The 14,368-nt window shown below is 46.4% G+C and overlaps 1 protein-coding gene across 1 annotated transcript in view; it reads right to left on the reverse strand.

Moving 5' to 3' along the window:
• GALNT6 (polypeptide N-acetylgalactosaminyltransferase 6) overlaps positions 1-14,368 on the reverse strand; it is a 272,909-nt gene that overhangs the window by 56,474 nt on the left and 202,067 nt on the right. The window contains exon 4 of the mRNA XM_069653399.1: positions 960-1,109. Within this exon, the coding sequence (XP_069509500.1) occupies positions 960-1,109 (150 nt within the window). The remainder of the gene's footprint in view (positions 1-959; positions 1,110-14,368) is intronic.

Below are 14,368 nucleotides of genomic sequence, written 5' to 3' on the forward strand. Positions count from 1 at the left end.
GTGATGGTAGACAACGGATCAAGTGGAAATCAGATTATGAAAGAGGCAAGGTAAGGTATTTTTCAGTGATGGAAATGTAGAGTACCTTCGAAAGATGCACTAGAATTGGTGGAAAAAGCATTGTGCGAAGACCCAGCGATGTGCTCAGGACGTCCTTGAAATGTGGAGGGCAGAATTCTGAGGTAGCATTTTTAGGCAGCCTTTGTAATCCCAGCGATATAATCTAGGACTGCCAGACCAACTGTCGGAAGTGACAAAGCCAAGGATTGGTTGTGTAAGCAGGTAAAATCTGGGAATCTAGAGTGGGAACAGGGGAATCCATCCAGAATTGCAGTACAGTCTGGACCACTGGAGGGTCCCAATGCTTTCTTGGCGTAACTTCTCAAATGTTCATATTGGAAACCATGTGGAGCTGCTCTGCTTTATGGAGCGTCATGTCAGAACTAGAAATCTACAGATATGAAATCTACAAACTACATCAGCCTGGTCAGTTACGGGTACAGAGCCACAAGACCATGTTACTATGGTCTTACAATCTCTCAACTCCCAGTCCACCTACATGTGTGACTAAGCCCCTCACCCACCAACTTCATTTTGGTCAAATTTCATTCCTATTTATTCTATTACAGACACCTCACTTGAGGACTACCATCCCCCGTGATCTCGGATATCCCTAGCCACCTCTTATGCAGGACAAAAAAGGTTATAAGCCGCCTATTTGGAAAATACTTCCACTAGAGTGACTACACACACTGCTTATTCCTGCAACAGTAGACTGCCAGGCTACACCTCTGGCGTCAGTGGCAAATGTGCACTTTATGCGTTTGCACACATACCATAATGCGCCACAAACATTCAAACGATGTGGGTATTTGAGGGTTAGGAAAGAAAAGTGTGAACAAATAAATACGTTTAATAAATGGGCGAGCCAATGAGTGGAGCCTGGCGGGTATACTCACAGTGGGCATCGAGGAAAGTGAGCACCTCCCCAGTGGCCACACTTGCACCCAGCAACCGGGCGGTGATTAACCCCTTCCTCTCCTTCTGTCGCACCACCTTCACAATTCCAAACTGTTTCACATATCCGTCCAGCATGTCCTTCAAGTACTCTAAGACAGAAGAGAGAGAAAACACACAGTTTTGGCATTTTGTCAGACAACAAAACCATCAGCAAGAGCACCCGATGAGCGCAAGATGTTCATCTACTTTAAGACCTCACTTAAAATGAGACCCATGACTGCAGACCTGCCTGCCTTCAAGGCAACACAATTGCAAATGCCACATGGGAAGGATTGGGGGAAGAAGCGAGGCAGGCTCACTCTTAAAAAGATAAACGAACAATACGGATTTACGCAAGCAAAACATAAAACCTGCATTTGTGGGCAGACCTGGTTGATAATGGCCATCCATCTTCAGCCAGGGTGAGGGCCTTGCTCAAGGGAGTTACTGGGCGCCTTCTGCCCCTGAATAATGAGTTAATAATCGCCATAAGCACCCTATGCAACTGACTTGTGGTGAGGGACTGGGCTGTGCACCCAACCTGCGTGCTCACTTTCCCACCAACCTCCCACCCCTCAAATAAAACCCCACAAACATGTATGCCAGATGGAACAGCAGTTACACCGTCAATTTACCGAAAACATTACAGAGTGGTATATTTCACCCAAGACCATAATACCAAAAACCACTGAAAACATTAAAAATATATCAAGGTTAGTGGAGTAAGGGGTTAAAATGAGTCAGGGTAGGGTTTGGGGTGGCATTATGAGGATAGAAATTGGGGGGCTTGGGGAGGGGACCACCCCCAAATAAATATAAAATAAAATGCAGTGTGTTGGGCGCAATGAAATGTACCACTCTAATGTCTGTCGGTAAAATCACATAACCGAAACCGTATTCTATTTTACGGAATTCTTATATTGCGCCAACATGCCCGAAGGCCTTAGGGGGCTCCCAAGACATACGACTAAAACACATGTAGCATTAGGCTGAGGTCACCTCAATCGTACCTAGACAGTTGCTTTATCAAAAAGACAGGAGTATTGGGAGGAAGACCCTTTGAAATGTGAATGGCAGGGCCAGGACCGAACAGGACAACGCAAAGAGGATGTGCTGAAAAGGACAGATTAGTAAGTGAAGGGTTGTGATATGATATAGGTTATTTATAACGCGCTCAATACCCAGTGGTTTCCAAGCGCGGACCCGGGGATCGAACCTGTGGTGCTCCGTGTCATCTTGCTTCCAAGGTGAGCACGTTGCCCCGGAGCTATCCTCCCGAGACCTGTGGGAAGAGGGCTAAGGATTACAAGGTTGGAAGAGGACAGGGAGACGGTCACTGGCGATAAATAGTGGATACTGGAGAGACGTAGCTTTTACCAGGACACAATTCATGTCGATACTTGCGGATTCTGATATGTTCCTGGCCACCTGGTTAGCCACGGTTATAAATATAAAAAGGTGCTTCCACTTTTTGTCTTCTGATCCATAGGACATATTTATGGCACACTTGCGAGAATGTAACAGGCTACGAACTTTGAAATAAGAAACAGCAACACAGAACAATCAAGCAGTGCATCAAACATTAGGAAATTAAAGCTTGGTATTGCAGCATGTGTCTACGGTCTGCACATACCACTAGATGATGTATCCTGCCTCCTGCAGGATCTACCCTGGGCCAGTGATCACAAGGAGCAGGAACCAGGCTGACCCAGGTAAGTATAAAAGGAACACGCTTTATTGTCTTGGTTACAGGTTTAGATAAGAAAGTAGGAGAGATAAGATCATTAGCTTCTACCCTGGTTCCCTGCCCAGCTGCAAGTCCCCAACTGTAACTTGCAGAACCCCCAGGTCCCCCAACACTCCATGCTCCACAGGAACATTCCACAAGCTTCATCACACACACATACAACTACATAACATCCAAGATACCACACTAGACACGGGCACCAGCAAGAGCAAACTAATCCCTCTGATTAGCAGGGATGTCATTTGGGGATCGCCAGCGTCACAACTGCAACCGCTGGGACTCCTTTGCGACCCCAATTTTACTTTAGAAAACAAAAATAATAATAAAGTTGAAAAAACAGGGGCACCTTGTGTCACAGGCCTTCCTGCGCTGCAGAGGGATCCGCCACACCAGGTCCGGTTAGTCCCCGGGCCAGTCCTCACCCATCAGGGTCAGGGGAACCGACTTATGAATTTCCCGGCAAGTGCCCAAATATAGGAAGTGACATCACCAGCGGTTATGTGACCGCATTTGCACGTAGTCGCCAACTTGGTGAGAGTGGGGTGGGGGGGTGCTGAACAGGGGAAACATTGGCTACCATGTACTGCATATACTAAAGTCAAGTAAGAAGGAGGTTTAAGCCTTCCAGTTGCATTCCAGTAGGCCAACACTGCCCCTCTATAATCATCCAGGTTGTAGTAGCCCTTAAAAGGCAGAGCAACGCAACTAGGATGGGAGAACGAAATGCCATCCCATCCTGTGAGTGTGTCAAACCTCAGAGCAAAGACTGTGCATGTGCCTCCTACCTTGGAGCACAATATCACTAATTTGGTGCAAATCTTGCAAGTGGGTGCATGGGAATCCCATGCGTGTTTGTGGGCTGCAGACCCCGGATCACATGCTCACGTCTTCAGTGTGAAACTCTAGCCAAGGCTCTTTGGGCAAGCATTCAGGATGGGTCTCACACCTTAAACAGTGTGATATATTGAGTGGGCACCTCACTCCTTGGAGCATAGTATACCCGTTGCTGGTAATCTCACAACTGAACGTACAGTTTCACTCTTGGTCATCTCAGTGACCCCATGTATATTAATGGAGATAGTCTCCCATCTGGGAAGACAATTATATTTCTGTTAAAACACTCTGAATTCCCACTCCAGTTTTCTCGATCTATAGATCCATACCATATTCATTCATTGTGTGTGCAGGGATGAATACTTGTGCCTGAGAGAGCTCATTCTTTCATTAAGGAGAGATAAAATGGTAACAACCCCCTGTATGTGGGATCAGGCTCATTTTGCCCCATGGCCCCTCACTCTAGAATGAGTGAGCAGGTTTTAAGACCCTGCTGATTCTGCTATCCTACAGGCTCGAGCCTTCTATTGCCCCATCACGGCTTCCAACATCCTGAGCGACAGTTTATGTACAGCAGGCAGCTCGGGACATGCCTGTTGACAATAGAATGTAGCCTGATCTACTATTAGACTCTGGGAGAGTGCTATGAACTCACATTGGTGGTGAAGAAGCACTCAACATACAGAACACAATGGCATAGTGTTGCAGTCCTGCTGAGAAATGACAAGTTGGTCTGTTTAAATGTAAACCAGAGTGGCTGAGAAGTACACGCACGGTGCCATTAAAAATAAAGCAGCTGTGGTGGGTGGAAGTGCTGCTTCGGTGACATCAAGAGTATGCAATTCCCTGCGGGGTAGTGTTGGTAATTTCCTATTGAAGTTAATGTTAAAGGACATTTGTACCGCGCACTATCACCACCGTAGTGGTCCCTTGGCGCTCTGGTGGCTCTGAAAGAGGAGGGGAGGTTGAGTTAGTGGGAGGAAGCAGGAAAAGTGCAAGAGAGCAGTGATGTGCTGTTGGCGGCCTCAGCCCGGTGGGTCCGTTGGCTGGGCCTGGGGTGTTTGCGGCCGGTAGTCGTTGTGTACTGTTGTGCAAGGCTGTGTGTGTTTTTGTTATGTTGTTGCAATGTAGTGAAGCTTGTGCGGTTTGTTGTGCTGTAGGTTTTGGTTGTGTTTGGTTTGGAATTTGAGAGGTGTATGCAGAAAGGGAAATTGTTCGTAGTGTTGGTTAGTTTGCGTCTCTATCCTGAATTGAAGCGCTCGGCTTGCGTAGTCTCCCCTGTTGCGGCTCTGTCCTGATCTGGGTCTGACTGGCATACAGGTTCCATACTCCTCTAGTCCCCGCATTGAACATGCTCTCTATAGCAGTCCTATTGAGAAGTGCCATTAAAAGTGAAGCTGTCCAGTAGGCTGGATCAGTGCTACCTCATAAAAGGTGTACAAGCCTCTGTGGAAGTGGCAGTACTGTCCCAACGGTGAGAAGTGTAGTATTTTCACATTAACTATGCTTCAGCACTTTGTGTTATTGAATAGTGCTGCTACATTCTGAGTAATTCCATCCCTTTAAATATGTTAGTTCTTGTATAACCATGACACTTTTGAGTTATTCTGATGATGCTGAAGATGATATCAAATTTGCTCATTAGTTCTGGTTCTCCATCATTAAATGTACTTCAGATCTTCAATGTCGCGGGCGGATAGCTCAGGGGCAACATGCTCGCCTTGGAAGCAAGACAACATGGAGCAACACCGGTTCGATCCCTCGGTCCGTGCAACACAGGTTCGATCCCTCGGTCCGCGCTTAGAAACCTCTGGGTATAACGTGCATTATAAATAACCAATTAAAATAAATCTGCTGAGAAGTGCTGCGGCCTTGTCAATAAGAGTGTAGCAGCTCAACTGAGAAGTGCTGATGCTGTCCCATCAAAAGTACAGCAGCCCCACTAAGATGAACTAGCATTGCCTCAACAAAAGCATAGTATTACAATTATAGAAGCCCTGTTGCCAAGAGGGGTGCACAGATGTAGAAGTATACCCAAACAAAAACGATTTTTAGAAATTGAGGGGCAGATGCAAAATAAAAGCCTCTTGCTTTGCATCCGTCCCTCAATTTTTAAACATCATTTTTTACCCGTCTTTCACCCGGGCCGCCAGAGAGAGACACAGTAGGGATGGAACAAAGGGCCATCCGTACTGCGTCTCTTATCTCTGGCCCGGGGAGGGGGCTCAGCCCAGACTTCATTCTGCCGGGGGGGGGGGTGCCCTGGACCCGGAGCACCCGCGTACTCTGCACCCCTGATCAGGGTGAAGGCTGGGCCAGGAGACACTCATTAGGAGTTGGAGCTGACCCTGACATGCCACATTAAGCTCCAACCCCTTCTGCCTCGGCTTCCTTGCAGCACACATACAGGGACCAGGAAGCTCTCGCAGCTTCCTGGTTCCTGTTTGTGAGCAGCATGGAGGAGCCACGGGGCCTGGAAGGAGGGACGGAAGCAGCAAGAAAAAGGTAAGAAGCCTTTTTTTGTAATATGATGTGTATTCTTCATGTGTGAAGTGTGTGTCAGATGTATGTATGTGAATGGTGGGTGAATGGGAAGTGATGTGAGGTGTTTTTAATGTTCTGGATGGGTGGGTGGGTGCTTGTGTGCCTGGTTAGATAATGCAATGAGTGCATGTAAAAGAAGGTGTGAGTGACTGGTGGCTGAATGAGCATCATGTGGCAGTGTGTTTGGTGTGTGCCTGTGTGGTGAATCCATTGTGAGTGCAAGAGGAGTTGTATGGGTGAGTGACCAGTGGGTGAAAGGGGATGCATATGTGTGTGTGTGTGTGTGTGTGCCTGTGTGGTGAATCCATTGTGAGTGCAAGAGGAGTTGTATGGGTGAGTGACCAGTGGGTGAAAGGGGATGCGTGTCTGTGTGTGTGTGTGTGTGTGTGTGTGTGTGTGTGTGTGTGTGTGTGTGTAAGGCCCTGGGAGACTGGGGAATCACTGGAGCATTTTTGCCACATCCTTTATTGATGTTGCATGTTTTACTTGTATTGTTGGGCAAAGGCAACATCATGGGTGCTATTCCCTGGCTAGAAAGGCATTTTGGTACAGTCAGTCTAGCCATTGCTTACTGTGGCATGACATCTTTAAAAAGGCAAGCAGGATGAGTAGTGTTACCTCGCTAGACTCATGTTTTGGCGTAGCGGCCTGTATATTCTTCACTGACTTTTTATTAACGGAGCATCTATGATGAATCAAGCAAGATAAGTGTTCTTATGGGTCTAGACTGGCTTGCATTGGACCCGGTTTGGACAGGTTTTCCCACTGCGACATGTCACTTTTAATGGCCAAACCAACGGGATTATGTACTTACATAGGAGTAGTGGCATATGTTGGCAGAGCCAGTTTTGTGCTCAGTGCCAGTTATACTATAGAAAAACGTCTTAAAGCCAACCGAAGTATGGTCTTATATGGGAATACTAGCATATGTTGGTGTAGCCAGCATGGAAATGTATGGACACAGCCAGCACACGCATCCTTTTTTCACACTGGCATATATTGCAGGGACGGGCATGATAATGCATTAAGAAATGCCCTGTGCACTTTTGGTGACATGCATCTATTGTACTTTTTTTCCATGATTTACCAAACATCCTACAAAACAGATTGTTGGTCTTTTACCCATATTGTTGGGCTTTTACCCAAATTTTCCCAGAAAGTGTGTTTTGTAATGCACCATTTTAACCCATTATTCAAAACATTTACTCTGGGGAGGGATTAGAATCCCCCCTCAACCCATTTTCATTAGTTCGGCTCCCTCGCTATGCTCAGTCACAATGAAATACTTGTGGCAAATTTGAACACCCTCCCAAAAAAAAAAACAACAACTCATCAGCCACCACTAGCGGCTGGTATATTTGTGGACCAGGCATCACCCTCTTCTCTCTATGTTACATAAAAGATTTAAGATTAGATTGAAAAACATTTACTTTTCACTTGCAGTAGTGCATGCCCCTGCAGCAGCGTAATCCTCATGGACATTCTGCACACTTAGTGGTCCGGACCAGCCAGAGGTGTGGCGTGCCCTGTGTTTTGATAGGAGCTCAGGGGGAGGTAAGTGGGACGGGGGGATGCGACAGCATGGATCGCAGAGGATCTGCCAAATTTTGTGCACCACAGGTCTGACAAAGGGGCAGTGTGCAGTGCGTGCCTTTAAGTCTGCAGTGAGTCCCCGGGTGAGAAGCAACTTGTGGGTGTTTTCAATAACTGTGGTGCTATGAATTTGTGTGTGCAGCAATGATACATCAAATGGCGTCTGGCACCCAGTATTACACTTGGATAATAAAAGCTATTGGGGGTGAGGGGGGGGTCTTGGGTATATTGAAAGAAACTTTCCTAGGTATTCTACTCCAGCAAAGACATCATCAGGTGCATTCCCCTCTAAGCACATAGACCAGTTTAATAGGTTTCCTCTTTCGTGGTGGTAGCTGAATCATATACACATTTATAACCAGGGAGTTTTGTGGATACTAAAAACCCAATGATTTAATTTTCAGGCCTTGCTCGTGCAGCATTTTTCTCCTGGTTAAACAGCAGCGCACGCCTCCCCAGGCCAGTGCTTTTTTGGCTTCTTTAACACAGCACCCCCACAGATAACACATACTTCTGTGTCCATTGATCTGTAGATGTTTCATACAATAGCGGTAGCCTGCATTACAGATTTCGGTTATTCTGTTAGAAATACTGCATTATGTATGTTTTACATATAGACCCCACGTAGAATCTGGAAAATTGCATTCCCCAAATGTCTAATTGTGGACAAATCATGCCTCCCTCTGTGCCTCGGTTCTTTTATCTGGCTGAAATGAGAGCACCTGGAAACACAGGTACTAAATGCATCTAAAAAATCTGAAGGTCATGTCTCATCACTTACTTTGATGTCACTTGGGGGTGGGGTCAAATTACATCACTTTCTGTGATGTCATTAGGGGGTCAAGGGTCGTGTGAGGTCACTTCCACTTGGTCAAATGACGTTCCTGCCAATTGCTCTACTAAAGGGCAGCCATGTTAGCAGAGAAGCGCCTCCCTGAGCCCCCGACAGCTAGTTTAGAGGGTAGGAACAGGTGACAGGACTTCCCCACTATACACCTGTTCGGTAAAAATAAAATTTAAAAAAAAAAAAAAACAGCTTGCCCAAAAGTCTTTAAAACGCAGTGAAGGGTGAAGAAAGGACGTAAGGGCATAGATATTCAGTGAAGCCTCACTGTGTCCGTTCCTTTAAGTGTAAGAAAACATTCACTGTTGCAGAAGGTATTGGCTAAAAGGGACTTCAAGTTTTAGGCCCCAATGCATTGACAAATCCAACTAACTTTCAGCAGGTTAGTCCCGCTCCACGTCCCATGATACTACGGAGTGTGCTTGGGAAATCCGAGCATTCAATGTCATTAATTTTACCCTATGTTGCACTGCAAATCCCTCATTATTTGCAGGAATCACGCTGCGGCGAAACACCTGTGACAAAAAGGAAGAGTTTGCTTTTAAGGCAACCACTCTTCAAGGTGTGGTTTACAGGGTCGCTTGCCTTCCTGTCCCCAGCACCTCGAGGCAGAGAGTCTCTGCCATACAGAAGAGTGGTGAGTCACCATACTCCACCCCCTTTTCTTGTCTGGGCTGTCCTGGATAGTCAATGCCATGCAACCCTTTTCTGCTGATTGGGTGCACAGTGTTGCCATCAGCGCTGTCCAGATCTGCTCTGTCAGGTTGCTCAGTCTTCCAGGCTCCTTCCTCATCATTGCTTTTGCTCATGGCCGATTGGCCATCGTCCTGGAAAGAGGATTCATCTTTTGGGTTATATGGGTCATCCCTACCCAAAAGGTGCAGGCTCCTGGATACGGGATAGTGAATTTTGCCCTGTGGACGAAGCGGTGCACTCACTGATGTTTCGCCATTTCTGAGCAAAGTTCTCTGCATCTGGTCCCGTGAGTACTTGCATCCGGGTCCTGTGTTATTAGTTTGATTTCCCATGAGGATTCCCCCCTGGGTCATGCTGTGGTAGGGCGTTGAAGGTCCCCTCCACAGAGGTTCGTCCTTGGAATCCTTAGGCCCAGAATTCTACACTGCTTCCTTCCCTCTTGATGTTTGGGCCTCAAATTGGAGGGGAGATGTGAGCAATTTAGCTTCTGCTTGCAGCCTAGAACATCCTGGTTAGCTTGACACAAACCGCTGCCAGGATCTACTTTTGGCTCCTCAGGCCAACTGATCCTGAACGCACTTGGGACAATCTTTTAATAGACATTAGGGCACAGGTATACAGCATTTAAAGCACAAGGGGTCCTTATTAATAGAGAAAATTATAAGTTAGCATCTTAGGTGGAAGGTAGATTTGTGAAACGCCATGTACAAGCTCCTCAATCCCCCATTGGTAGCTCTTGTTTACCGGGTAATGTTGGATACCCAGGAGCTGCTTTTAGCTCCTACATATCCAACCAGAATTTCGATACCTGCCAATTTGGCATTAAAACTCTTCAATGTAGTCTTCTTTGGTGCCGAATAGATATTTACCCAGTTTTTCCCACTAAAATGGAGGCTCTACCTCTGGCCTGTCATGTATTTTCTACGGGAAGTGTTCTACAACTTCCCAACTTCGGAAAAATTACTTTAGAAGGTACTCACATGAACATTCACACTTTTCTCGAGGGTCCTTCTTGTGTCTCTGGAGCTTTCTGACAAATACTGGGATTTTATTAGTTAACCCTTATTTTGTTGAGATTTAAAAATGCATTAATCTCTGCACTGAACCTCTGCTATAGACGTGTATTAGGATACAACTTCTAGCTGTGGTTAGATTGCATCCATGCCTTTCTAGGAGTGTAATGAACCCAATCCTCCACGAACACCACACCCCCTTTCGACTTTTCAACAGTCACCCCTCCCGGTGTCCTAACCACTATCCAGCACCTAAAACCTTCAAATTGCAAAGTAAACATATGCCCTTCCCACCTCATCAAGTTACGTGCAGAACCCCTGGCACCCATAATTGCAAATTTCATTGCCTAAAACCATCAAAGCAGCCTGGGTCACTCCCCTTCTAAAAAAAATAAATAAAAAATCTCTCAACCTTATCCTCCCAACCAACCAACTACAGACCCATGACGACTACCATTTCTCCTCAAAATCCTTGGTAGCACGGCCAACACCCAACTCCAAACTTACTTGGAGGCCCACAACCTTCTTGGCTCACACCAATCTGGCTTTAGACCAAGACCAAGCACAAAGGCTGCCCTCCTTGACCTTCATATCCTGCTAGATAGCATATGTGATGCTCCTGCCATCATCCTCCTACTTGACCCATCTGCAGCATTCGATCTGGTCAACCACGACACCCTATTTCACCACCTCACCTCCAATCTCTCTAAAGACGCTGCCAGCTGGATCAATTCTATTCTGAGCAAGCACTCCTCCAGGATCTTCTCTGGCTCTGAAGCAGCAGACCCAATCCTTGTCGCTTATGGGGTCCCTCAAGGCTCATGTCTATCCCCCCACACTATACAAAATGTATACTAAGTCCCTTTTTGATAATCTTGACAGCCTTGAAATTCCCTATACAAACTTTGCCAATGATACTTAAGTACTTCTGAAATTCACCAGCAATTACAGCATAGACTCAGTTAATATCAACCGGATCTATAGTATCATCCAAGCCTAGATGGATAACAACCATCTCTGCTTGAATGGTGACAAGACAGGGCTCCTCATCAAAGGCTCCCTGTACTAACTGAAGCATGTGGACCCTGCCTTTGCCGCCTCCTCCATTGATGGCAAGATCACTCCAGTATCTAGCCATGTAAAATCCCTGGTAATCCACCTTGAGACTGAATTATCAATGCAAAAACATATCCGGGCTCTTGCATCCATTGCTGCCTACTCATCAAAACTCATCAACCTCAGTAGAAAATGTCTGTCCTCTGATAACTGCCTCACGCTAGCCCAGGCCATCATTGGTAGCAAATTGGATTACTGTGATGCCATTTTTTTCTGGAACCTCTAAAATAAATGCAAACAAACTCCATCAAACATAATGCCCTTCGGGCAACCTGGCGTATGAAATGATCAGACCATCTCATGTGAGGTGCAAGGCCCACTAGCTGTCCATCAAAGCCCGTACTGCATTGAATTTAAAGTACTATCAGACACTGCACCCGCCTACCTCAGCCAGCGCTTCTACAAAAGATCCAAACCGCGATGCTTACACTCCTCCACTAACTCATCGCTAGTTACACCTAGAATCTCCAGAAAAAGATTAGGTGAAGCAAGTTTCACTGTTTCAGCTCCCGCGCGTTGGAACGCCCTACCGCCATGTATCCAAGAAAAACCTTCATATGTAATCTTGCTGAAAAAAAAACAAATTCTACTATTTAACATATCTGTCCAATGCCTGTCCTACCATCTCATGATTGTATTGCCTGTACTGTAATCTTAATTAGCGCTGCGATACTTCCGTGTCTGGGTGCCATCAACACATGTAATAAATATAAATAATACTTTCTTGTTGAGTAGTTACATTCCAATTACAAAATACAATTTTAACATTTTGATATATGACCTGCACAGCTCTCCGTTGCTCCAGGGCAGAGTTTACGCCGCCAACAACAGGCTCTGGAACCACTGCCTCAGTACTTTTATTGGTGCGAGCTTTTTTTCCCCCCAGAGTCTCCCTTTTTCCAGGGAATAACGGCTTTTCACAGAGCCTGGTTATGCGCCCACTATTAGCCAGTTTTGTGCAACTTTCCTCTGGTTGGCTCGATGGACAGACCTGTATCCCTGGGGATACTCTCCCTGACTGGGATTTGCTGGCCCTTTTTTTTTATTCCTCACAATGAGGCTGTCGTCTCCCTTTCTCCCCATAGGTGATTCCCCTTTGGATTGGAGTCCGTAATTCGAATTAGTTACTTCTCTTGTGATGGCAACTCCCACTCCTTAGCCCTTCACCTTGGAGTTCATATAAGATCATTAAATAAGGATCTTCATTATATCCTCCACAAATTCCAATTAGCAGCAACGTGTAGCACAGTTGTATGCGCCTTCTTATACTTCTCGTTACCACTGAACATGCAATCACATGGTTGCACGTCTTCCTGGGTGCACAGGTCCTGGCGTCACTGCAGGTCAGTGGACACGCTATGCAGGCAAGTATTGGTTCCTTCTTTCTCAGCCGGGAAACCTAGCCCGATTTCGGGGAGGTCTGAAAGCATAGCAGAGTCATGCATGGTACATACTCTGAGGAGAATGTGGGGTGCAAAATGCCTTCAACCTTCTTTTTCTGCATAAGACTCCCAAGATGTAATGACCGGTCTCGGTTTCCATTTGGAAACACTGGGAACAATAGTGTAATGGGACTTGCAGCCTCCGTAGTCCCTCCCTAGTCCAGGGACTGTAGTCAGGCTTCCCACATCTCCCGAGAGGTAGGGTGCCCATGGGATCCCAGCTTCACCACCCACAGGGAGGCTCATCGGGTAGAAGCCGGAATGGCCCTCTTCCAAATGACAAACTCCTCCTGCACGTGAAGATGGGGAATTGAGTCACCTCACTGCAAACACCCAAGGGTGATTGGGGGCAGAGGAAAAAGGGCAAGAGGTGCAGCAAATGTGCTCCCATAAAAAGGCAAGCACTTGTAATAAAAAGAAACGGGGCAGTAAAAATACTCTTTGCTGGGCTTTCCTCTTTAAGGATGTGTGTCATGACTGACAGTGAATAAAACGAACCTCAGCTAGCATGTGCATCAGAACGGCGGCAGACTCCATGTCATGGCACTTCTGTCTCTTTTCGTTGGGCCTGCAGGCTGACTCCATGTGACCATGGTCCTGCCGCCCTGCAGCATATCTAACCTGGGTGCCCCCAGGCCACTGTCGCACTGTGTGACCATACCTGCGTAACCTCCGGAATTTTTCCGGAGACTCCGGAATTTTAAGCATTTCTCCGGGTCTCCGGAAAAGTTCCTTGAATCTCAGGAATTTTGGGATTCTTTCCGGGTCCTGTCATATTCTCCACCTGATTGGCTGCCGCCGTAGCCAATCAGGTGGAGAATATGACGGACCGGAAACGGCGCGAAATGTTCGTGCCCACTGCCTGCACAACTATAATAATAATAGTGCTTTCAATCCATATCATTGGATTGAAAGCACTATTATTACGGCGGCGGTACCACGTTCATTTTGCTTACCATAGCACTGAAAATAATCCATTCAGTGCTATGGTAAGCAAAATGAAAGTAATGCTGCGGCGCCGCCGTCATTTTGCTTACTATAGCACTGAATGAATTATTTTCAGTGCTTTTTTAAGCAAAAAGAAGACGGCGGTGGCGCTGCCGAAATAATTCTGCTTTCAATGCAATGACATGGATTGAAAGCACTATTATTTCTGCTGCGGCGCCGCCTTCATTTTGCTTACAATAGCACCGAAAATCATTCATTCAATGCTATAGTAAGCACACTGAGGGCGCTGCCGCAGCAATAATAGTGAATTCAATCCAATGACATGGATTGAAAGCACTATTATTGCGGCGGCGACGCCTTCTGCTTACTATAGCATTCAATGAATTATTTTCAATGCTGTAGTAAGTAAACTGAAGGCTACAACAACCGAGTGTACCTTTTTGACAGGTGGGCGGGCGTGTGGGCGGAGCCCTGTGCAAATGGGTGGAGTCTTGTGCGGCTGTGGACGGGGCATAAATCTCAGGAATTTTGATTTTCAAATGTAGGCAGGTATGTGTGTGACCACAGTGCAGCTGCTAGTTCGGGAGCCCCA

The sequence above is a fragment of the Ambystoma mexicanum genome, chromosome 3q (genome assembly GCF_040938575.1).
Source record: "Ambystoma mexicanum isolate Mex_15411 chromosome 3q, UKY_AmexF1_1, whole genome shotgun sequence".
NCBI classification, from domain to species: domain Eukaryota; kingdom Metazoa; phylum Chordata; class Amphibia; order Caudata; family Ambystomatidae; genus Ambystoma; species Ambystoma mexicanum.